The sequence below is a fragment of the Peromyscus californicus genome, unplaced genomic scaffold, assembly GCF_007827085.1.
Source record: "Peromyscus californicus insignis strain IS unplaced genomic scaffold, ASM782708v3 Scaffold_22__1_contigs__length_63687245, whole genome shotgun sequence".
Lineage (NCBI taxonomy): Eukaryota > Metazoa > Chordata > Mammalia > Rodentia > Cricetidae > Peromyscus > Peromyscus californicus.
The window spans coordinates 45379135-45401317 of record NW_026294525.1 but is presented as its reverse complement, the minus strand read 5'-3'; the positions used below and the strand labels follow the sequence as shown (position 1 = coordinate 45401317).

General features: G+C 42.5%; 1 protein-coding gene across 1 annotated transcript; it reads left to right on the top strand.

Annotated features, from left to right (window-relative positions):
• The first annotated feature begins 12 nt into the window (after positions 1–12).
• On the top strand, positions 13–21787 carry Nus1 (NUS1 dehydrodolichyl diphosphate synthase subunit). The gene is made up of 5 exons (XM_052751338.1): positions 13–612; positions 12903–13028; positions 13824–13973; positions 16752–16851; positions 19139–21787. The coding sequence occupies exons 1-5, from the start codon at positions 195–197 to the stop codon at positions 19227–19229; spliced, it is 885 nt and encodes a 294-aa protein (XP_052607298.1). The 5' UTR covers positions 13–194; the 3' UTR covers positions 19230–21787.
• The last annotated feature ends 396 nt before the right edge of the window (positions 21788–22183 follow it).

Sequence of the window (22183 nt, the reverse complement as noted above, 5' to 3'; positions counted from 1 at the left end):
CCGAGGGCGGAGGAAGATGGCGGCGGGGGCTAGGTGAGGTGTTGGCAGTGGCGAGGGGCTCGGGCGCGGGGGGTGGGGGGACGCGGAGCGATGGCCCGCGCCGGCCGCTGGGGCGGATAAGACTCTCCCCCCGCTCCCGTCGCGCCGCGGGTGTGGGCCGGAGGGAGGAGACGGTGCCCGAGCGCCACAGGAGTATGACGGGGCTGTACGAGCTGGTGTGGCGGGTGCTGCACGCGCTGCTCTGCCTGCAGCGCGCGCTCGCCTCCTGGCTCCGCGTTCGCTTCGGCACCTGGCACTGGATCTGGCGGCGCTGCTGCCGCGCCGCCTCCGCCGCGGTCCTAGCGCCGCTCGGCTTCACGCTCCGCAAGCCCCCGGCCGTCGGCAGGAACCGGCGTCATCCCCGGCACCCTCGCGGGGGGCCCGGGCCGGCCGCCACCCACCCCCGGCTGCGCTGGCGCGCGGACGGCCGGTCCCTGCAGAAGCTGCCGGTGCACATGGGCCTGGTGATCACCGAGGAGGAGGAGCAGGAGCCCAGCTTCTCGGACATCGCGAGCCTCGTGGTGTGGTGTATGGCCGTGGGGATCTCCTACATTAGCGTCTACGACCACCAAGGTGAGGACGGGGCGGGGATGGGGGTGGGAGGGAAGGTGGGGTGTGACAGGGGCGCTTTCCGAGTCCCAGGACTACACGTCTGACTGGTTGGCTCCCGGTCGCCTTGCGAGGCCGCCGCCCTCCAGGCCCTGCGAGTTTAGGTGGCTCTGGGCCCTTAAGTCTAAATCACAGTGCCGGCGCTTTCGAGGAAGGGAGATGAGTTTTATTGAACGTTGACCAAGTCTTTGGATTTGGTTGTGTATTTTTTAACATTCAAAAAAAAAATACTGGTTATATTCCATTGAGGTAGACGGTATCTATTTGGCTTTGCTTCACAAAAGAGGGAGCCGACATTCAAACATTCAAAACCATAAACCGATTTGCCCAAGGTCACCAAAGTAGTAATGGGGAAATCATTGTAACCAGTCTATGCGTTCTTCAGAGTGTCTCTTGAAAGGGGTTCAATGCATTCATCTTAAGTACGACGGGTCAGTGGAGGACTTACACATGAGCCAAATCGTAGGTTTTCCAGATGCTCGAGCTCTTGGAGTTAGATGGCATTCGAATTGAGTTTCTGAAAAGCATGTGAGAGTTCAGATAGGCCCAGAACACGATGCTGCCCCGCTCTCTCCGAAGCCTGTGATCATTTATCCTCAGTGGCCAGTACAATACTGCAGTTGTCTTCTGTAAGTTCTGATCGAGGCAATGAATTTCACCATAGCCCTGTTAAGTACCAAATTCAACACTTAACTTCATGGCAACAAGACTAAAGCACCCGGCCAGATGTGTTCCTCGGAATCCTGCCTGCATCTTGTGTGCTCTCGGGCTGGCGACGGGAAAGGCACACACTAGGTGATGGATGACGTTTGGGGAGTAGAGTTACTGCTAGAAAGGAGAGAAATTCTGAACAGAGGAACTTGAGAGTTGGTGGAGAGGAGATGAAATTTGAGCAGGGCCTTGAAGAATAGGGGAGAGTGAGTGAGGGAGGCTCCCAAATGTCAGGCTTGAGTTTCAGTCAGTCCTAAGTGCAGTGGTATTTCCTTGAGGATGTGGTGATAAGGATGAGTTAGGAGGGTTGATATTCAGGAAAGAAAAACGACTGTTTTATCCTTGGTTCAATAAATAGCCTGTGTGCTCTACAGAAGCCACTTGAGTTTTACCTTTAAATCTCTATCAGCTAGATATTTAAGTGCAGGGTTTGGCTAGGGTAAGTAGTAATCACTGACTGCCTTATCATCGTTCTCCTAGCTACCAAGGAGTTTTGTTCCATGGGAACCTGCCATCTGAGATGATGATGTGCCCTATAGGGGGTAAAGCTTAATATATCCAGAGACTGACAGTACAGAACTTGCTAAAGACTCAAGAGACCAGTAGAAGTCAGGAGACTGTTACGTGACACAGTCCTTGCCTAAACCAGTGCAGTCAGTAGTGTGGGATATAATTTGGCAATAAAAAAAAATGGAAATTAAAGCCATTAAGCAATGTGCGTTGACTTATATCCGGTAGGAAGGAAAAGCTATATGCCAAGTCGTTGGACACGACTGCGTCCAAGCAGAGATTACACTGCCATCGCACTTCCTTGTTCCTGCAATTCCTGTTAGTGCGTTTCTGATGTGACTCAGGTCCTGTGTCATGTGCTCTTGGAGAGAAAATGGTTGGTAATGAGAAGGAGTCAACTGAACCAAGTTTTGATGAGAACCCAGCAGAGACTGAAGGAACAGTTTTACTGAATGGGCTTCAGGGATTCTATGTGCTCCTATAAAAGCATTTTTAAGCGATAATTTCATAGTTTGAATAAGAGATCTTCAATTTACTTTCTGGCTTTTGACTGATTTGTTCATTCAGCAAGCCATAGTTGGGTTATATGTAAATACCATGCCTTTCCAGGCATGAGCATGCAGGAGTAAATGAAAACAAAACCTAAGATTTTAGTGAAAGCCTGGCATCCTCTATTAATGTGTTAGAAAAGAGATAGTTTTAGAAGCATAATGAGGAAAAATAAGACAGGGCAGAGGGGAGGGTAGCTGAAAGGCAATGATGAAGGAAGAGAGAGTTTTAAATTGGGTGACCAAGTTTGACCAAGTCAAACTTTTGGATAGATAAAGATATGTAAACTTTATTCTATTTCCTCCAGTATGCTTCTATTTAAGCTTGTTTCTGTATACTTAGAAAAATTTATGTGTATTGACATGTACATAAATGCTACATTCACTGATACCTGCCTTGCTGTAGAGGTCTGAAAATGAAGAAGTAAGTGTAAGAAGTGGTATAACATTCAAGGAGGGATGCCTGCTGTACATAATGCAGGCTGATAAATAAATCACAAATGACAACTGAGTGTGAAAGACTTCAGGGAGAGAAAGGGGGAAATTCCCTTAGAGGTGCTGTTACCACCATGTGGCTCTAGGAAGAGGGAAAGTGACATTTGCGTTGGAACTAGCAAAAGCAGATAGGACTTGAGCACTCTCCTGCCCCTGTATGTGAACTGGAAATGCCACCTCTTTGGTTTATTTTGATAAGATTTCACTTAAACAATAGCATTGACTGGAGCCTTGGGAACAGTGAGTAGAACAGGTAAGTTTCCTTAGCAGAATGTTGGAAAAGAAGGGAAGATGAATGCTTAGGCAGCTGTTTTGCTTATGTGGTTTTGTAGAAATCTATCCCAAAGTTCAGTGTTTTAAAATAATTACGTGTTCACTCAGTTCAGTTGTGCAATTTTCCGTGGGGTCACTTACATAGCTTGCAGTCAGATAACTGGCAGGGGCATAAAGGCTGTCATTGTGTGTCGTCCGCTTGTGCCTGGTTTGTAAGGGCTGGAATAGAGAGGAGATGGTTATCTGTCTGCTTATGGATCCCACATGACTACCATGGGCTTCCTTATATAATACAGGCCTCAAAATTATCAGATGCCTCCAGATCAGGTGTACCCAGAGTCAGACCAAAGCTGCCAGGCTTTAGGACCTAGCTTAAGCAGTCAGTCACACATCTGTCTTGAGTGAAGGAAGTGGATTTTACCTCTCATCGGTGGGGAAAATGGCCTGTGTGTGCCTCAAGATAGAGTGGAGGGGAGTTGATAGCAGCCACCTTGGAGACAAGCTTGTTGATTTAATTTTCCCCTCTTCTACATCTCTTCAACCTCAAATCTGTATTTAAATAACATTCATTCTGATTATGATGGGTTTTACATGGTTTTTAGTCCTTGAAATACCCGTAGATATTTACATACTTTGAAGTGTCTTTTCCTGTGAACTGATGGTCTGGCTTGCTTGCTTATGTAGAGAGAGGCAGGATCTTGGTAGGCTGGCCTTCAACTTAAGGTTCTCTTGCCTCAGTTTCTCTAGTGCTGGGGTTACAGGCAGGCTTGTGTCCAAACCTGGCTTGTTTTGATTTTTTTTTTTTTTAATTTAATGAGCTCTTCCTTTGCTGCCCGAATCTGTGGACTCAGGTGATTGGGTGTCAGCTTCCCTAAAGCTGGGACTGTAGGTTCACCCCATAGCCACAACAAAACATATTTCAAAGATGCTTTATATATGTTAGTTTTTGGTGGTTCTGGGGATCAAACTCTGGGCCTTTGGCAAGTTGAGCACTGTAGCACTGAGCTACTCAGTTAAGCCCTTGTACTTTTTTATTATACTTGTAAACTTTTTTTGATTATGATTAATTTCTGCTGTATTCATTTATTAGGAATTGACACAAGCCTAAGGAACTGAGTTGCAGCTTTTGTTTCCCAAGAGTGAAACCTAGAATCCAGGAAAGTAAACTTAGGTCTGTTCTAGTTTGACCTATGACATAGATACTAGCAGGAGGTATATAACTCTTTTTTTAAAAAAAGTATTTATTTATTTGTATTTTATGTGCATTGGTATTTGCCTGCATGTATGTCTGTGTGAGGGTGTCGGATCCCCTAGAATAGGAGTTACAGACAGTTGTGAGCTGCCATGTGGGTGCTGGGAATTGAACCCTGCTCCTCTGGAAGAGCAGCCAGTGCTCTTAACCCCTGAGCCATCTCGCCAGCCCTGGTATAACTCTTAATAATGATTGTTCTCCTTATGTTGAATTACAGAGGTGTCAGATGTATTGAAAGTCCAAATGCATGCATGATTGTATTTGATGTACTAAATAGTGTATCTGGAGTGGTTCTGTTCCCTTGTCTAGAAACTCATGGAAGAGAACCTGTGTCCCTGCTCTTCACTCTTTCCTGAAATTCTGCATTTATCTCACCATCCTGCGATGTCCTAGTCTCCTTTTTCTAGCAAAGGAATCTACCAAAATCCTATCATTGATTTTTTTTTTTTTTTTTTTTTTTTTTTTGGAGACAGGGTTTCTCTGTGTAGTTTTTTTGGTTCCTATCCTGGATCTCTCTCTGTAGACCAGGCTCGCCTCGAACTCACAGAGATCTGCCTGGCTTTGCCTCCCAAGTGCTGGGATCAAAGGCGTGTGCCACCACCGCCCAGTCTATCATGGATTCTTAGAGCAGCCAGCCAGCCCCACCTCCTTGGGTAGGCTCTTTGAGTTATTTCATCCCTGTCTTGCTTTGAGAGGTTCTGTTCTGCTTTGTTTTTGGATGCGAGGAATGATTTTGTTCTCAGTCCTCTTCTATTAAACCATAGTGCTAGATCTATGAATTAAGCCTTTTAAGAAAAGGTTTATTATTTTTAATTAGTATGTGTGCTCCTTAAGTGGAGGTGTTCTTGGAGGCCAGAAGAGGGCATTAGACCCCTGAAGGCAGAGGAACAGGCAGCTGTGAGCTACCTTGTGTTGGTGCTGGAAAGGGAACTTGGGTCCTCTGCAGCAGCAGGACATGCTTTTACTACTGAGCTATCCCTTCAGCCCCATCTATTCAATTTTAGTAGTAACGATTTTTTTTTTGTTGTTGTTAAATTCTTGAAGAAAATATTTAGCTATTTGGTATGGAGGTGTGTGTGTCACAGCACATTCATGGAGGTCAGAGAACAAGCTGCAGGAGTTGATTCTCTTCTTCCTCCTTGTGAGGCCCAGGGGGATTGAACTCAGGACTCTGGGCTCCAAGACAGTGCCTCTCTGGCTGGACCATCCCGCTATTCCCTTTGTTCAATTCTTACTGTGTGGTACATGCTATACAAAAATGCAGTAATTCTAAAGGATTTCCAGCTCAAGAAACAGAGAATCAAAAAGCCAGGATACATATCCCCTAAGGAACCAGGTCTAGAATTTGAACCACATTTTATTTAAAAACTTTTGTTCTTAGAACTGTTAGGTTATTGTCATCATTTAGATAACAGACAGTAGTCACTTTATGGACTGACTATATTGTATCATCTTCAGGTTATGGTATCATGGCACTGACATACAGGTGCTAGAAACCTCCTGAGAAGCATTTAAGGCAGGTAGTTTTCCTTATCTCATCTAAATGGTCACCCTAGCTATTGGACACCTGTTTAATCACTGCACTTCAACTATGGAGCACATGCTCTCCATGAACCGTTTGTCAGATAAGCGGAGCTATGAAGGCATTCTTGTTTTCAGAACATGCAACTTTAGCTGGAGGTGTTGCGGGGGTGGGGTGGGGTGGGGTGGGGTGGGGTGGGGTGGGGTGGGGGAGTTCTTGCCTCATGTGTGTGAAGCCCTGTGCTCAGTCCCCGATGTTGATGAAAGACAGACAAATTAAATCACATCAAACGTGCAGCTGGGACTGAGAAAGTCTGTGTGTCTTCTTCAACTTACATACTTGCGTTGGGGGTCATAGAGCCATTACAAGAAGCCGTCAGTGCCCGTTGGTTTCCTTGCTACAGTATGTTAATGTTCTAGCATAATTGTTGATCTGGGAGGTGTCCCGAGGCTCTCCATTAAAATAAAATAGTTTAATGACTTACCAGGGTTTGTGTTTATGATTGTAGTAGTCACATAAAATTTTAGTTTGTTTTTTCTTCATTTAAAATAATTGGTGGCGCACGCCTTTAATCCCAGCACTCGGGAGGCAGAGCCAGGCGGATCTCTGTGAGTTCGAGGCCAGCCTGGTCTCCAAAGCGAGTTCCAGGAAAGGCGCAAAGCTACACAGAGAAACCCTGTCTCGAAAAACCAAAAAAAAAAAAAAAAAAAAAATTGTACTACTAAGTACATGTTTTCTTCTCCAAAGACTCCCCTCTAGTAGCGTGATAGTTGTGTGTTACAGAGGTTAAATGAAGGTAGCCAACAGGTAGTTTACTTAGGTCTCTAGTTGATAAAAAAAAAAATGCGATCAAATGGAAGGCATTGTATATAAGGAAATAGTGCTTGAATTGCGTAGCTTGGAGGAGTGGGTAGCTGGGAGAGACTATTATAGTGTTGTTTTTCTTTGTCCTGTGGGTCCTTTTTGCTAGATGTTTCTTAAAAGGTCTGCTTCTACAGAAGGAACAACTGTAAAAAATTTTCTGTTAAATGTCTCTTTTAAACGTCATTTTATAGGTTTGATTATACATTTCACATGAGTTTTAAAAGAACCTTTAGGAAGTACAGGCAAGATTTGTTGAATGAATACTTGTTTAAACTTGTTGTTCCCTGATTCTCTTCATTTGGTAAGGTGCTTATGTCGTGGCTTATTGCTTAGTGTTCACATGCTTGGGTGTATGGGTGGGCTGAATGTTGAGACCTGAACATGATCCTGGAATGTTATTGATGTCTCAGAGCAGAGATTTTAGAAGACCCCCAAGGAGCCTGAGAACTGTGTGTAATGGGTAGATTGGTGGACTGAATTCTGTTTGGAATGTTGCTGTTCCTGGTTTCTGTGGCGCCATGTTTGCTTGGATTTCTCGATGCACATCTATACCTACTGCGTCTCATGCCTGGCTTCTCTTTTGTTTCCCTTTAAATGTGAGCTATATGCAGTTCTGCCTTTCACCTCCACATGGCCATGAACAGCTGGGTAAATGGAATATGGGCAACTGAGTGCTGTGTCAGGTGATTTTCAGCATTACTGTGTGTTGACATGCAGTTTGTACCTCTAGCCCCCATTGCTTCATAACTTCAGATTTTGTGTCTCCAATATTACATGTCCAAAACATTGCTCTTGAATATCCCCCCAAATCTGCCGTCTCATATTTTTCTCCATCAACTGAATATTTTCTTCCATTCTGTTGAAGTTGTAGTCTGCCATCAGGCTTTTAGTCTCATATGGAGTATGTCTGAAATGTCCCACTTGTATTGGTGTTATTTGCCCTGCCCAGATTTCAGGGGCCGTCATCTTTCACTTGTGTTACTACACTAGCCCCCCATTAGTCTTTATTTAGATTCTGGCCCCTCTACAATTCATTCTTCACCTACCAGCAAAGTAATTTTCTGTGGCAGCATGGGTTGAGGTTAAATACAGGGCCTGTGAATACTCTACCACTGAGCCAAGTTTTTAGCTCTTAGTTTTTCTGAGAAAGTATCTCACTCTAGCTCAGGCTAACCTTGAACTCACTATGTTGCCTAGGTTGGCCTTGAACTCAGGATCTTTCTGCATCCCAGTCCTAATGTTATAGGTAGGTGTACACAACCTTGCCTGGCTGTCATCTGTTTTATTTTTAAATAACATCATTCAAACTCTGAATAAAACCCTCTAGTAGATTCCTACGGTACTTAGAATGCTAAGTTCACTACCAGGAGTAATGGGCCTCCTCATGTTGAGTTTTTTTCAATGTCTCTAGTCTCACTTAATATCCATGTTCCAGTTTTATCTCTGTTGCTGTAATAAAGCATTCTGACCAAAAGCAGCTCAGGGGAGGAAAGAGTTTATTTGGCTTATACGTACAGTTTCACAGTCCACCATTGGGGAAGTCTAGGCAGGAACTCAAACAGAAACCAAGGAGAACACTGCTTGGTGGCTCTATCACAGCTCATGCTTAGCTACCTTCTTAGAACCCAGGACCACTGCTTAGGGAATGGTGTCAGCCACTGCCTGTATCTATTAACAATCAAGACAGTTTCCCACAGCCATGTCCACAGGGTGACCCCTCAGTTGAGACTTCTCAAGTGACTCTTGGCTGTGTCAAAATGATAATTAAGTCAGCTGGGACAGTCCCTCTTTCCATTTTCCAGTTACTGCTCAGAGTGGTACTCATCTTTCCTTAATAAGATGAACTCTGAATGCTGAGAGAATATACATCAGAGCTATCTCTGTGATAGCCATCAGCTGAGGAAATCCTGATTTATTGGTTGATTGATGTGTGGTGCTGGGATTCGAACCCAGGGCTGTAGAGCATGCTAGGCAAGTGCTCTACCTCTGAACTACATTATCCAGTCCCAGAAATACCAGCTTCTCTACTTTGAGATCTGAACAAAATCAGCCAAAACATTTTTGGTAAAATACCAAAATTGAGATATTCATGAGCCGGGAGCAAGGACGGATACATTTTGTATCAGTGACAGAGCAGCACAAAAGAGCTGCTTCCGTGTGTTCCAGGAGTGCTGTGTGTACACATGCACCGGGGCACATCCAAAAGCAGAACAGTTGTGTTTGGATGGGTAAGGGGAGGAACATTCCAGTGTGTCATGGTGGAAGGTCAGGGAACATTCTGTTGTTGTCTAAACTCTGTACTTAGTTTTTAATACCACAGTTACTTAGAATATAAAAAGACACGCATTTGGCTCCCAAAGTTCATAGTTCATTTTACCAAGAAACACACACACACAGTCACCTGTTTTTTCTGAGATTCAGCTTTCCTAGCATAAAATTTGAGTCCTAGATGACTCTGTAAGAACACTTGTAGTTAGACTTCCTTTGGGACCGTCAGCTCCCCAATAATGACACGGAGACTTATTATTAATTATGAAAGCTTGGCCTTAGCTTAGGCTTGTTCCCAACCAGCTCTTTTTTTTTTTTTTTTCTGGAGCTGAGGACCGAACCCAGGGCTTGCGCTTGCTAGGCAAGTGCTCTACCACTGAGCTAAATCCCCAACCCCCCCAACTAGCTCTTATAAATTGACCTGTTTCTTTTAATCTATATTCTGCCACGTGGCTTTTTACCTTTTCTTCATTCTGTATTTCCGACTCCCTCTGTGTCTTGCTGGCATCTCTCACATGCCTGGATTCATCCCAAGTTCCTCTCTCTGCCTGGAAGTCCTGCCTATTCTCTCCTGCCTAGCTATTGGCCACTCAGCTTTTTATTAAACAAATCACAATAGCACATCTTCACACAGTGTAAACAAATATCTCACAACAAATACTTGTTTGCCCTGTGAACCTTCTCAAGCCTTTAAAAAACTACGGAAAAATAATTAATTACTTCTGTGGCTGTGATAATTCTCTGTTGCTGTGATAATACTGTGTGACATACTTCCTTCAGCAAGACCACACCTCTGAAGTGTTCTCAAACAGTGCCACCGGTTGAGGACCATGTGTTCAAATACATGAGCCTATGTGGGACATGTTCATTCAAACCACCACATGCTATGTCCTAGGTTTTTCAAAAGTTAATACTTGTTGGCTTTCAAGACAGCCCAGCAGCTAAATGGGATTGCTGCTACACCTGACAACCCAAGTTGCATCTCCAGAACCATTTCAGTGTGGAAAACATCTCCACCAAGTTGTCCTCCAACTTGCCTAAACATGGCAGGTGCACCCCTCCATCAAGCGCACCCAGCACCAGGGATAATGAATACTGAATAATTTAGATTTAGATTTCAGATCAAATCCTTCAACTCCTAAGGACAATTGTTTGACCACCCCAAATCCATCTATTTCCTCTTCATTAAAGGATAGGAGAAGTTCTCTCTCTCTCTCTCTCTCTCTCTCTCTCTCTCCGGTTGGTGGTGTCATCTTACTGTGTAACTCAGGCTGGTCTTGAATTCTTAGTCCTTGTGCCATAACTTCCTAAATGCTGGGATTATAGTCATGCACCACTGGGTCTGGCTTAAAATAAATGGTTAAATTGCAGTACTATATTCTGCTTTCTCAAAATTGTGTTTTCAGATGGGTTTTCCTTAAATTGGTTAAATCCAAGTGGTTATGAGTGCCCACCCTCTTTTTCATTCCAACACTCTTGGATCAGTCAGTTTAGGTTGTAGAAGGCAAATAGGGAGGATTATGAAATGAGAAAAAAATTTCCACGTGCTCTGTGCTGTTACTTGAGAAATTATGTGAGTCAAGGCCAGCCTTCTGTCTTACTGCCTTTCTTATGTATCATGTGACGCATGTGTAGACTTTGATTGCCAAAGAGAATTGTCAACTAGTAATACTCATATACTTTATGGATGAAATGAAGCCATAGAGTGTGATCAGCTATGGGGGTCAGCTGTACAGCACTAGGGATTAATTTTCCTCATAACCTGTTTCATGCAAGCCTCAGACAGAAACTATATATAGTTTATATTTCAGCAGTTCTCTGCCCAGCTTAGCCTAGAGCAAGGCTGTCTTTCTGCGAGTCTGGATCGACCATTCTGCCTTGTAAATTCTGCATGCAATCAGGAAGTGTCTGCATGTATTGTGAGAGGTTCCTGGAAAGTAAACTTTCCATTCATGTCCCTTCAGGTGGTGTTAGTTGGCACTTTGTGCACTGATAATTCAGTTTATTAAGTAAACATTGAACTCCTGTTATATGAAAGGAGACTTGGGGGAAAGAGATGAACAAACCAGAAATTCACAGGAAAGAATACATGGTGGAGGTGGTTGGTTAAGTTAATGCTACTTTAAAAAGTGTGATATTAAGTTTATTAAGGGATTTGAACACAGTCCTTGTTAATTGGGTGAAGAATGGGACACTGGGAAGGTCTTGGGAAGGAAATGACAGTTTAGCTGCCCTGTAAAGACTTGGAAGAATTGTACAGGCACAGGCCATTGAAGTTCATGTAAAGGATAGGGTGGCAGACAAGCTACTGGAGAGGTAGCTGGGAGTTCTCCATCTGGGTTGACAGAAGGCAGGAAGGCAAGTGAGCCACTGGGCTTGGCTTGAGCTTCTGAAACCTCGAAGTCCACTCCAGTGACACACTTCTTCTGACAAGGCCACACCCACTCCAACAAGGGCACATGTCCTAATCCTTTCAAATAATGCCACTCCCTATGAGCCTGTGGGGGCCATTTTCGTTCACATCACCACACTACTGTTATGTGGATGAGTCCAGCTTGGTATTTGCATGCAGCTGATCCTCTCTCTTCTCTTCCTGTCTCCTCCCCTTCTCCTCACCTCCTCCTCTTCTTTTTAAGTTAGATCATTAGATGCGTGCTACATAGTTTTCTTTTTTTTCCTCTAAGGGATGTGGTGGTCACTAACCTTAACTTCTGTGCATGATTAGAATATCAAAAAACATTGTATTTTTGTACTTGGGTTTAAATTTTCTAAGTCTTGTGTGGTTCTGCTTCTTCCTCTGGATCATTGACTGCCTTGGTTCGTGAGGGAAGAGGGAGCAGAAGCAGGAAACTGGTTTCAGATGGCTGTGGATATGACGGAGATAGCCCTCTGGGAGGTGACTTTGGCAAATCAGCTCAGCTTTATTCCAGAATATAGGGAATATGTGGGATTGGGAGGCCTGGGGACAAACCCTAATTTGCTTTAAGTGGCAGGCTCCTATCATAAGGCTGAGTTAGTCCTACAGCAAAGCTCCTAGTTCAAGTCTTAGTTACCAGGTGTCAGCAGGAGGAAAGAAAGACTTCTAGTGGGGGAACTGTGCCAAGGGTCACGATAGAGATAAATCAGGCATCCAGGCTTAGAGACAGCTTTCAGAGAAGGTCAGTCCTCTGGGCCTAGGGAGAGGCTCCAGATAAAGGCAGGTAGAGAACAGGAAGTCTCACTGCAGCAGGGGAGGCAGAAGTCCTCCATGCTACCCAGCTTAGGGAAAGCTGCCAGCCTATGGTAGGCTGCAACCTCTGACCAGCAGGGCCTCCCAACAGTTTTGCTCTTATTTTATTCTTTACTTTGTGCATAATTTATACTGCTTTCTCTTATAAAACAAATCAAATTGAGGCAGTAGCATTTCATGTATCTGTAGAGAAAAGATGTTCGATTGGGAGTCAGGAGTAAAGACATTCTTAGACCAGCCCTTTTGGGACACTGGATTTCAGTCTCTTAGATGTGAAGAAAGGCTTCAGGGAATGGGTCTCTTAAAATTCCTTCTCGGGTCTTAGTCTGTCGTATTCACACGTTCACATTGCTTCCAAGTAGCTAAGCTGTTTCTGACTGAGCCTAAAGCCAGACTCCTTATTAACCAGCTCTGCTGTCGTGTTTCCCTGTTAGATCTAGTTTGAGACTAGTCATTACTGCTTTATTTGAAATGGATCCAGTTTTAAGTCTAGTATTGTATCCACAGCAAACATCCACTAGTCATTGAAGAATATCACCTAACCTGGGTTGTGATCTATTTGCTCATACCTTTCTTTTTAAGGTATTTTCAAGAGAAATAATTCCAGATTGATGGATGAAATTTTAAAACAACAGCAGGAACTTTTGGGCCTAGATTGTTCCAAATACTCACCAGAGTTTGCAAATAGTAACGACAAAGACGATCAAGGTAAGTGAGTGTGGGCAGTTGTGCACATGACCATTGGAAAAGTGTGTTTGTGTTTCAGGGCAGATTCTGTCACATTCATAATTTATTTTGCTCTGTTAGTCCTTCTTATCAGTTATCTTGCTAGAAGATAATATTCAGAAAATGATACAATAGCAGTTGACATAGAAATGAATCCATGTTAAAGAGTTTATTTAACTACACAGATTGTATGCCCTGTGAACAGAGAAGCCCAAGAACAGATACAATTGTAATAGTAAATTTAGTGAGTGCATAAATTGATGCAGAACTGGTTTTTCTGTAGGGTGATAGAAAAGAGTAAGTCCGGCCTCTGCATTGTTGTCAGTTTTGTAGAATCTTAACAGTTCTAAAGCAGCTTCCAGAGTCGGATCGGCTTATGCACAGTGCACTCACACTCCACTGAAGCATAGTTTCCTTTGTCTGAAGTTTTCTTTTATGTTACTACTAAATTGACTGTGAGCGTTGATGGCATTTTTAGATAAGCAAAAATTGTAGCTAGCCTCTTGTAGATAGAGGGTTTACTCACTATATGCAAAGCTACTTTTAGGATTTGGAGAAGGTGGTATATAAAAATAGGCACCACTGTGACCTGGGGTGCATGGCCCCTCTCAGAGAATCTGAGCAGGTGTGTTTGGATGCTGACACTGAAGGGTTTGACTGGTTCCTGCTTACCACAGTTGTATCTTTATTTTGGTCTGAACTTGCTTCATAAAACTGATTTTGAAGTAAATATGGAAGAGTGTGTTTTAAATATTGTCCTGTCTGTTTTTTCTCTAGTTGTAAATTGCCCTTCAGCAGTGAAGGTGCTGTCCCCAGAAGATGGAAAAGCGGATATTGTGAGAGCTGCCCAGGACTTTTGCCAGTTAGTAGCTCAGCAGCAGAGGAGACCCACAGATTTGGATGTAGATCTGCTAGACGGCTTACTTAGTAAGTCAGGAATGTTTCCCATTGTGTCTCCCAGAGACACAGAGGAAAGAGAATATTTCGGTTCTTTTCATTCTATACAATCTGATTTACCAGGCCTGGTGGCTCATGCCTTTAATCCCAGCATTCAGGAGGCAGAGGCAGACAGATCTTTGTGGTCCAGGCTAGCCAGCCAGGGCTAAATGTGAGACACCGTTTTGGGGGGAGGCTTTTATTGCTGTACCCCTTACAGTTCTGACAGTTAATGACCCACATGTGAAAACGATTTCACGCTATGGAACTTATCCTTGTACTTAACATGAAGATTTAATAAGATGCATTGAGTGTGTGTGTGGGCACCTGGGCACCTGGGCAGCTGTCAGGATAGCTGTCTGGAAGTGCTTCTCTTCTCCACTGAGTGAGTGTGAATAGTCACCAGGCTTGCTGGCAGGCACCTTTCCCCACTGACCATCTTGCTGGGTCAAGGAGGGGTTTTTGAGGAACTTTTCTCTTTAATGTGTCGTCCTGGAAGACGGATTTCAGTGTGCTGTCACTCTTTTCTGTCCCTCCGCCACTGCTTGTCCCTTTTTAGTCTGGGCTTTTGTTATACAGCCTTTTATCCATGCCTCCTTTTTGTATTCACTCTGTTTGCTATGCAGAGAAACCATTGTGTGTGCTGTATTTTACTAAAATACAGCACTACACGTAAGTGAGCGCGTGCGTGCGAGCGGACACACACACACACACAAACACACACACACACACACACACACACACACACACACACCCCTCCACCTCCACCTCACCATTCTGCTGGTGAAAGTCTTTGGTTAGTTTTTTCGCTTTGGAGTCTCTTTAGGAACCTTTTGCTCTAACCATGGTTCTTCTTACTAGCATTATCTTTAACATTTTAAAAAAAGACAATCTTTCTAACAAATTAATGTTCATTGATGGCTTCTGTAACCATGTGATGATATCAAGACATTGATATTTCATTCATTACCATAGAATGTTATTTCCCTTACGTACTAATCATGCATTTTCTGCCTCAGTTATTCACTTAGCTCTTGATTCTGGTCTTCTGCCCAAACTTGCTACCTACTTTTGTTGACTGCTCACCTCTTACTTTCTGTCACTGGTTAACTGTTTGGGCTCAGGGAGTAGCAGACATTGTAGGACTATTTCATCAGAGTTACTGAGATAGTGGCCATTTCTTGGACATTTTGAAGCCCAATTAGAGAGGAATTTATGGATATGTCCTAAATGGTAGCCTGGGGTGGCCTATAGATGGCCTTCAGGCAGCACACTGGGGAGTTATTGAAGTGGTGAGCCAAGGAGCTGCAGGGTTTGTTAATTTATAATGAAAATGTTTACAGACTTCAAAAAAATTATTTCTTTCATTTTTTGAGATTACTATTTCCCCCTCCCCTTTCCTCTCTCTAAATCCGCCGTGTTATCCCTCCACATTCTCTTTTAAATTCATGGGGTTTTGCATCAATTGTTGTTACACATACCCCTCCCATTGTTGTTACAACGCCCCTCTCCTAAACATGACCTGCTCAGCTGTGCAATGTTACTGATGTGCATGTTTTCAGGGCTGACCGTTGGTACTGGATAAGCAGTTGGCGTGCTTATCCCCAGGGAAGACCGTTTCTCCTCTCAGCGGTCCTTCTTGGCCCGTAGTTCTTGGTGTAGGGTTGAGCTCATCGGCCTTCCCCTGTGTGCTTCAGCATGTCTGTTGTTGTCCTTGTTTGGCTCATGTTCAGGCAGATGTATTGTTGAGACTATGTGGGTGTAGCTTCTCACATTACTAGAGACACACTCTCACAACAGATGCTCTCATCCTCTTGCTCTTACACTCTTTAATGTAGGTTTTAAACTTCATTAACTGATAGGATATTACCAAGCACTCTGAACACCATCATTCCCATTTCTATTAATCTATATTTTGCCACATGGCCTTGGTGTTACCCGCCTGATGGCATCTTGTTCTTTGGGCAGCTGGGTGGCATCTGTCTCGACTCCTCCCTTCTTTCTCCCTGTATTCCGTTTGGCTTTCCCACCTAGCTACATTCTGCCTGGCTATAGGCTAAATCAACTTTATTTATCAACCAATGAAAGCAACACATATTCACAGCATACAGAAAGACCGTCCCACGACATACCCACACAAAGACAGGCACGCAGGTGGTCACAGCAGTATTATCAAAAACTACAAACAAAATGTCTAGCAACTGGTGAGTGGATCAAATGAGTTATATCCACAGAACATACCACTACCCAACAAAGACTAAAGAGTATTGAAGTACTAATGCATTAAACTTAAACAAACCTCAAAGGTCTTAGCTTACTGGGTGTGGGAGCCCACAGAGGTTTCTCTTTAAGGCTGCTTGAGCTCTAGGGAACACTGAAAACATTTATATTGTCTAGCTAGAAATTGGTCTTTCAGGTTCCTTAGCTATAAAATATGGGCATGGAATGAAAGGAGGTAGATACTATTCTTCCTTCCTTTTTTTCTTTTTGTTTTTGTTTGAGATAGGGTGTCACTGTGTAGACCAGGCTGGACTCAAACTCACAGAGATCCACCTGCCTTCACCTCGCGAACATTCTTTTGTCTTTTTTTTTTAAGATTTGTTTTTATTAAAGTTTTTTTTGTTAAAGTTTATTAAGCATTCAGATAAGGCTACAGATAAGAGAACAGACAAGGAAGCCTAAGAAGCCACCTAATTGATAGATTTTTGCCCTTGTCATGTTTGTGTATAAATGGTACATGTCAATTTTATGTGTGTCTTTATTCCCAAGGTTCACATGGTTTCCCTGATCCTGATTTAGTGTTGAAGTTTGGTCCTGTGGACAGCACATTAGGCTTTCTTCCCTGGCAAATCAGATTGACTGAGATCATGTAAGTAACTGAATGTGTATTGGTTTTGTTCTTTGATCTAGCACTGTGCTAGATCTAATGGCAATACCTCAGCCTTATCTCAGGAGCTTAAGTCTGAGTGGGCAGTAAAGGATGGGATTGTGCAGATGTTTGACATTGACATTAATTATCTTAGGGGATTGAGAATGAGCATTATCTGAGTGCTGGAGTCCTTGCTCCAAAGAAAAAGTAGGAGTCCACTGAGGCGTATGATAGTGATAGAAGTTTTGTATTGTAGTAACGGTAGGAGGCATAGTGAGTGGGAGGGAAGCAAAAGAGAAGATAGGATGTTTAAAGATGCAGGGAGCTGGCCCTGTGGAGTGACAGTGTGAATGAAAGAGGAGGTCCAGGGCTTCCGAGTCTGGATGGTTTTAATAACAAAATGCGTAGACGGGGAGTGGGAACAGGTTGAACCTATAGGTACAGAAATGGTGACTTTGGAAGGTTTGTTTAGCTATTACGGCTAGAGCTGGGTTGGAGAAAAGATAGGGTCAAAAGACAATTGAAGGGCCATACCTGTGATTTTGGGGTAAGTATAATGAAGGGAATGAGATTATTTACAAAGAGCAGGGTTTGTAGACTCTTCCTAAAATGGCCAGGAAATAAATACCTTAGTTAAGTCTTTCAGGTTATATAGTATCTTTTTCTACTTAACTAAAATTTGCCCAACTCAGCAAGTGCAGCTAAATAATCATAGATAGCACATGAACAAAGAGGTGTGGCTGTTATTTATAAAAATAAATTGTTAACTTGGGGAGAAGGAACAGGAGGTCAAGGCCAACCTGGGCTACATAGTGAGTTCTGGACAAGTCTGAGCTACCAAGTGAAACCTTGTCTAACAAACAAACAAAACAATTAAGCAAACAACGACAGACTATTATTTGTTGACCCCTGATTTAGAATAAAAGAGAGGTGGTTTGTTTTGTTGTTTTAATTTTATATTTTCTTAGACAGGGTTTCTCTATAGCCCTGGCTGTTCTGGAACTCACTCTGCAGAGCAGGCTGACCTTGGAACTCACAGAGATCCGCCTGCCTCTGGAGTGCTGGGATTAAAGGCGTGTGCCACATGCCTGTTTAATGTGTTACTTTTTAAAATGGGGATTTTAATGTAGAGTTGAGGATTAAATAGATCAGATGACAGGTTGTACATTGTGCCTGTGTCTACACGTTCGTCCCAGTGCGCATACTTTGTTGAATTTTGTCTGCATTTTTGTTTCCTCTAGCAGACTAGGCATCATGATGTCAGCTAAGGCATCTCAGTCCTACACTGAGCACGCTGAGAGGCATTCACAGTCTCTGAGACACTGAGGGTAGTGCCCACAGTGCTGAAGACCGGGAGATAGGGCCGTTGATAGAACGTGCAGGGGGACAGGGATGCTGGAGGGTTTGTTTGTTTGTTTGTTTGTTTCCATCTATTTATTTTACATTCCTGCCTCAGCCTCCCCCAACAAGGGGATGTCGGAGTTTTAAGGGGGACAAAAAGCAAATTTTAGGAAGAATACCATTAAGTATTGTTTGAATAGAGATGGTAAGACAAGGTTGGCAGCAGACATTATTTTCATTTGATGTTAAGATTAGAAGGATAAGTTGGCTACTTCTTCACACCTGACAGATGGAGGAAAGACAGAGAACCATAGGGTCAGTCAGGATCTCTTTTGTGGTAAAGCGGGGGTGTGTGTGTGTGTGTGTGTGTGTGTGTGTGTGTGTGTGTGTGTGTTGAATGTGACTGGAACTCTGATTGTGGCTTTTGTAATCTGACTCTGTTTGGCCCTTACTGCTTTGAATTTCGAAACCTCATTATTAAGCTGTTTAAAGTGGAGGGCTTTTTCATGTCAGTTTTTGAAAACTGTGTAACGTACTTAAAGGAACCCTCGTTGTGTGTTCATACTGCCTCTCTATGCTGTCTTCATGGTGTAAGTGCTCCTGTAGTAGTTGGCAGCAGTGGGTTACACATTCATTTATTGCTTGCTCACTGTATTACTGTGTTACTGTGTGCGAGTGCCTGGCTTCCACAAACTGTTGACAGTCCTGACTTTACTGTGACCATGCAGAGTTCTTAAAGTGCATTTGAGTACATTATTGATACATAGATTTTTAACTGTAACATAGGTTTTTGCATTAATAAATTGTGACTAGTTTTGCTTGAGCTGTCTCAAAGTGAGTCTGACTAAAAAATTTAGCCTGTTCTGCGTATAAGTGGCCGTTTTCTGCCCTTCACTTCCTTTTGGACAGAGCATCTAATTCTCCACTCCTTGTGTTCCCTTTTCAGCTCTTTGCCTTCTCACCTAAACATCAGTTATGAGGACTTTTTCTCCGCCCTTCGTCAGTATGCAGCTTGTGAACAGCGTCTGGGAAAGTAGTGGTTCCTGCTTGCATAATACGATTTCAGACTTTTGGAGAAAAGGACCCAATTGACTCTGATGTTTACAAAGTACCTATAAAACCTTGTACACACCTAGTTCATATTCCTCATAATTTATCAACAAACACAAAAAAGTGTCTTACTTGAGAGTGAATGAGTGTATGCGTGCGTGCGTGCGTGTGTGTGTGTGTGTGTGTGTGTGCACACGTGTGTGTGTGGAGATGAATTTATAAATGGGGCACATTGGAGAATGGAGCACATAGAGTGGAGGAGGACACAGTTCAGGCACGTAGGGGCCATGGCTTAGGAACTGAGATTTCAGATGTCGAGGCTTCAGCTCCTGCTACTTCTCTGTTTTTGTGGGGAGTACAGGCAGTGAGTAGAGCTGGCTTAGTTGTTTGTGGTGGGAGGGGATGGTTTTCGTTCAGTCTTTATAGTGACCAAACTTTAATTTTTCAGAATAATATATTGACCTACTAGTGGAAGTATTCTTGTTTTGAGGGACATTCGGAGAGTCTGGATTGTTGACATGTTGAAAGTTTGCTCACCTGCAGAGCAAAGGGAGCCTCCTCAGTTTTCCGTCCATTTCATTTCATTATATTTGCAGTGTGACCTGAGAGTATTGCTCTGGTGTCTGAGTTGTAAAGATCATTTGAAAAAAAAAAAAAGTCTTACAATATTGAAGTACAGAATACAAAAATTTAGATACTGAATTAGCAAGTCAAAAACCAAAAAAGTGAATAAATGATCATCTTCAAGATGGAAAATTTTCTAAGAGGACAGTTTTGATTTCCTTGTGTGAAGAGTACTATGTTCTGTAGTACCCAAAGCGTTTATAAAGAAATGTTTCCATTAGCTTTTTATTTCAAATAAACATTTGAGAGAAGTTATTAAGGCAGCTCTTTCCCTCAAAAGTAGCCCACCCCTCCCCTGAGTGCTCCTGGGCTTTTCTTTGTCCAGTAAATCTCAGTGACAACCTTGCATATGATTAAGTAGGATGGAGGCCTGTATTACCAAAGTCTGGGAGCACAATTTACTTGATTCTACGTTCTCTTGAATTCTAGAGAACAGCACTGGTTCTGACAGAATTGAATTCTCGATAGATGTTTAATGTTTTTCCACTGATAATCTTTGGATGGAAAGCATTCTTTATATTTGATGGACAGTTTTCAGAAAACTTCAATCAACAAGTGTACACGAGTCATGTACATCCAGAATAGAGCAGTTTAAATGTTAGGCCTCAGAAATCTGAAAAACAGCAAAGAATGTGGGTTTGGAAAGTATGGTCTGGAATTGCCTGTCAGATTCTGAAGAATCCGTGTTTCAGCTTTGGATTACAAACCCCATTTATGATTTTTAAAATATACTTGAAATAAAATGATTAAAATGAATTTTGGTCCGGTGACATTACTTTGCACTTCAGTTTTTTTGTACACAATTTTAAAGTCTTAATTTATTGCCAAAATGTTGTGTGGCGCTACAGTGTATTTAAAGGTTATTAGAGAATTCCCCTTTTCTGTTCCCTGTACTGTGATCTGTGTTCCTCTGGTTTTATTCCTCCATTGGGGTTGGGGTAATTTAAGGCAGTTGAGCACCTGTCATAAATTTGATAGATATAAATACAGACCTTCTGGGGTATGCACAGCTTTAATGAATTAAATTTATTGGGCTTAGTTGAAATAAGGGGATTCAAAGTTGTTAAAATGAAGTTTGCCAAATTACCCTTTGGAATAGAGCCAAAATTGTAAAGTGTTGAGTTACTACATTTTCTTTCTTCCATAATATAACACAACAAAACAAATCTGTTGTGGCCTTAGGAAAAATTGCTTAAGCAAATTAAGGGTTTTGAATTTAAATATAGGCATTCAGGAATCTTTTCACTTGAGGTCAACTGCTAGTGCAATCTCTACAACTTGAACAGCACTGGTCACTCTTCAGTTCCTGCCAAGGTCATCATCACAAGGTGGATATCATCAAAACTCCCTTTGTGCTCCCAAGGAACTTAGTGTCTTCGTGTGTCTTAAAGGGTGTTCTCTTTAAGTTGTTTCTTCTTGACACGGTCCACAATGGGAAGACCCCGAGTTGAACCTACTCCACAGATGGCATGGAACATATAAAGAAGTTGGAGGGATTAACTCCACTCGCAAGTCTGATTGTAGATTGCTCCTTGAAACTGGTTAATGTTTGAAGTTTAAAAGCTGATTATAATGTGAATAGCAAATTCTGGTATATTGTGACTAAGGCTTAAGAATGCCTGTTTTTGACAATGAAAATGTTCCATTATTAATCAACAGTGCCAAACACACTGTGTATATCTATAATTTACCATTTGAATGTATGTTAATTAGCTACTCCCTTCTCTGTGATGGTCCCATGCTTAGTGTCAGTGAAGTCCTTGTGATGTGTGTCATGCCTGTAGATTTTGGCAACATGTAAATAATATGTACAGTAAGTTTTTATGATTAAGGAATCAAATTTATTGAATTTTATTATTGAAAGTTGAAACAAGATGTACGAACAAAAGAAATCAATAAAAGAATATACTCTTTTCATGAACTGTAGTAGTATGTGAATGTTACATTTAGTCTATACAGTTAGGGATTCTGAAGTATAATGAAAAATGTGTGACCAGATAGCAATCCTGCTTTTAGATAGTGTGCTCTTGAACACATTCTCATTTTTACTAGGTTAAATATTTGCAGTCTTACCTTTGCTTTTTATTTAATACTAGAGTAAGGTTCAGCTTTGTCTTGCTGGGATTGTCAAGTTACATAGTAACTAAAAGCTGAATTTTCACCCAACATAGGGATGTTAACTTAAAATAAGTATGTAGCTTTTTAAGAAGTACTTTAATTGAAAGGTAAGAACTGTGATGTCTTATACAACAGTGTTCCCTTTCTAACTTAAGACCTAATTGTAAAACAGCTTTGTGTGCATAGTTTTCATCTCAAT

Excerpts from the sequence above, each read along its gene's own strand:
- Nus1 (XM_052751338.1), top strand. The coding sequence starts at position 195 with ATGACGGGGCTGTACGAGCTGGTGTGGCGGGTGCTGCACGCGCTGCTC. Across the intron at positions 13,029-13,823 it reads TAACGACAAAGACGATCAAG|TTGTAAATTGCCCTTCAGCA; the intron begins GTAAGTGAGTGT and ends TTTTTTCTCTAG. Across the intron at positions 16,852-19,138 it reads ATCAGATTGACTGAGATCAT|CTCTTTGCCTTCTCACCTAA; the intron begins GTAAGTAACTGA and ends TTCCCTTTTCAG.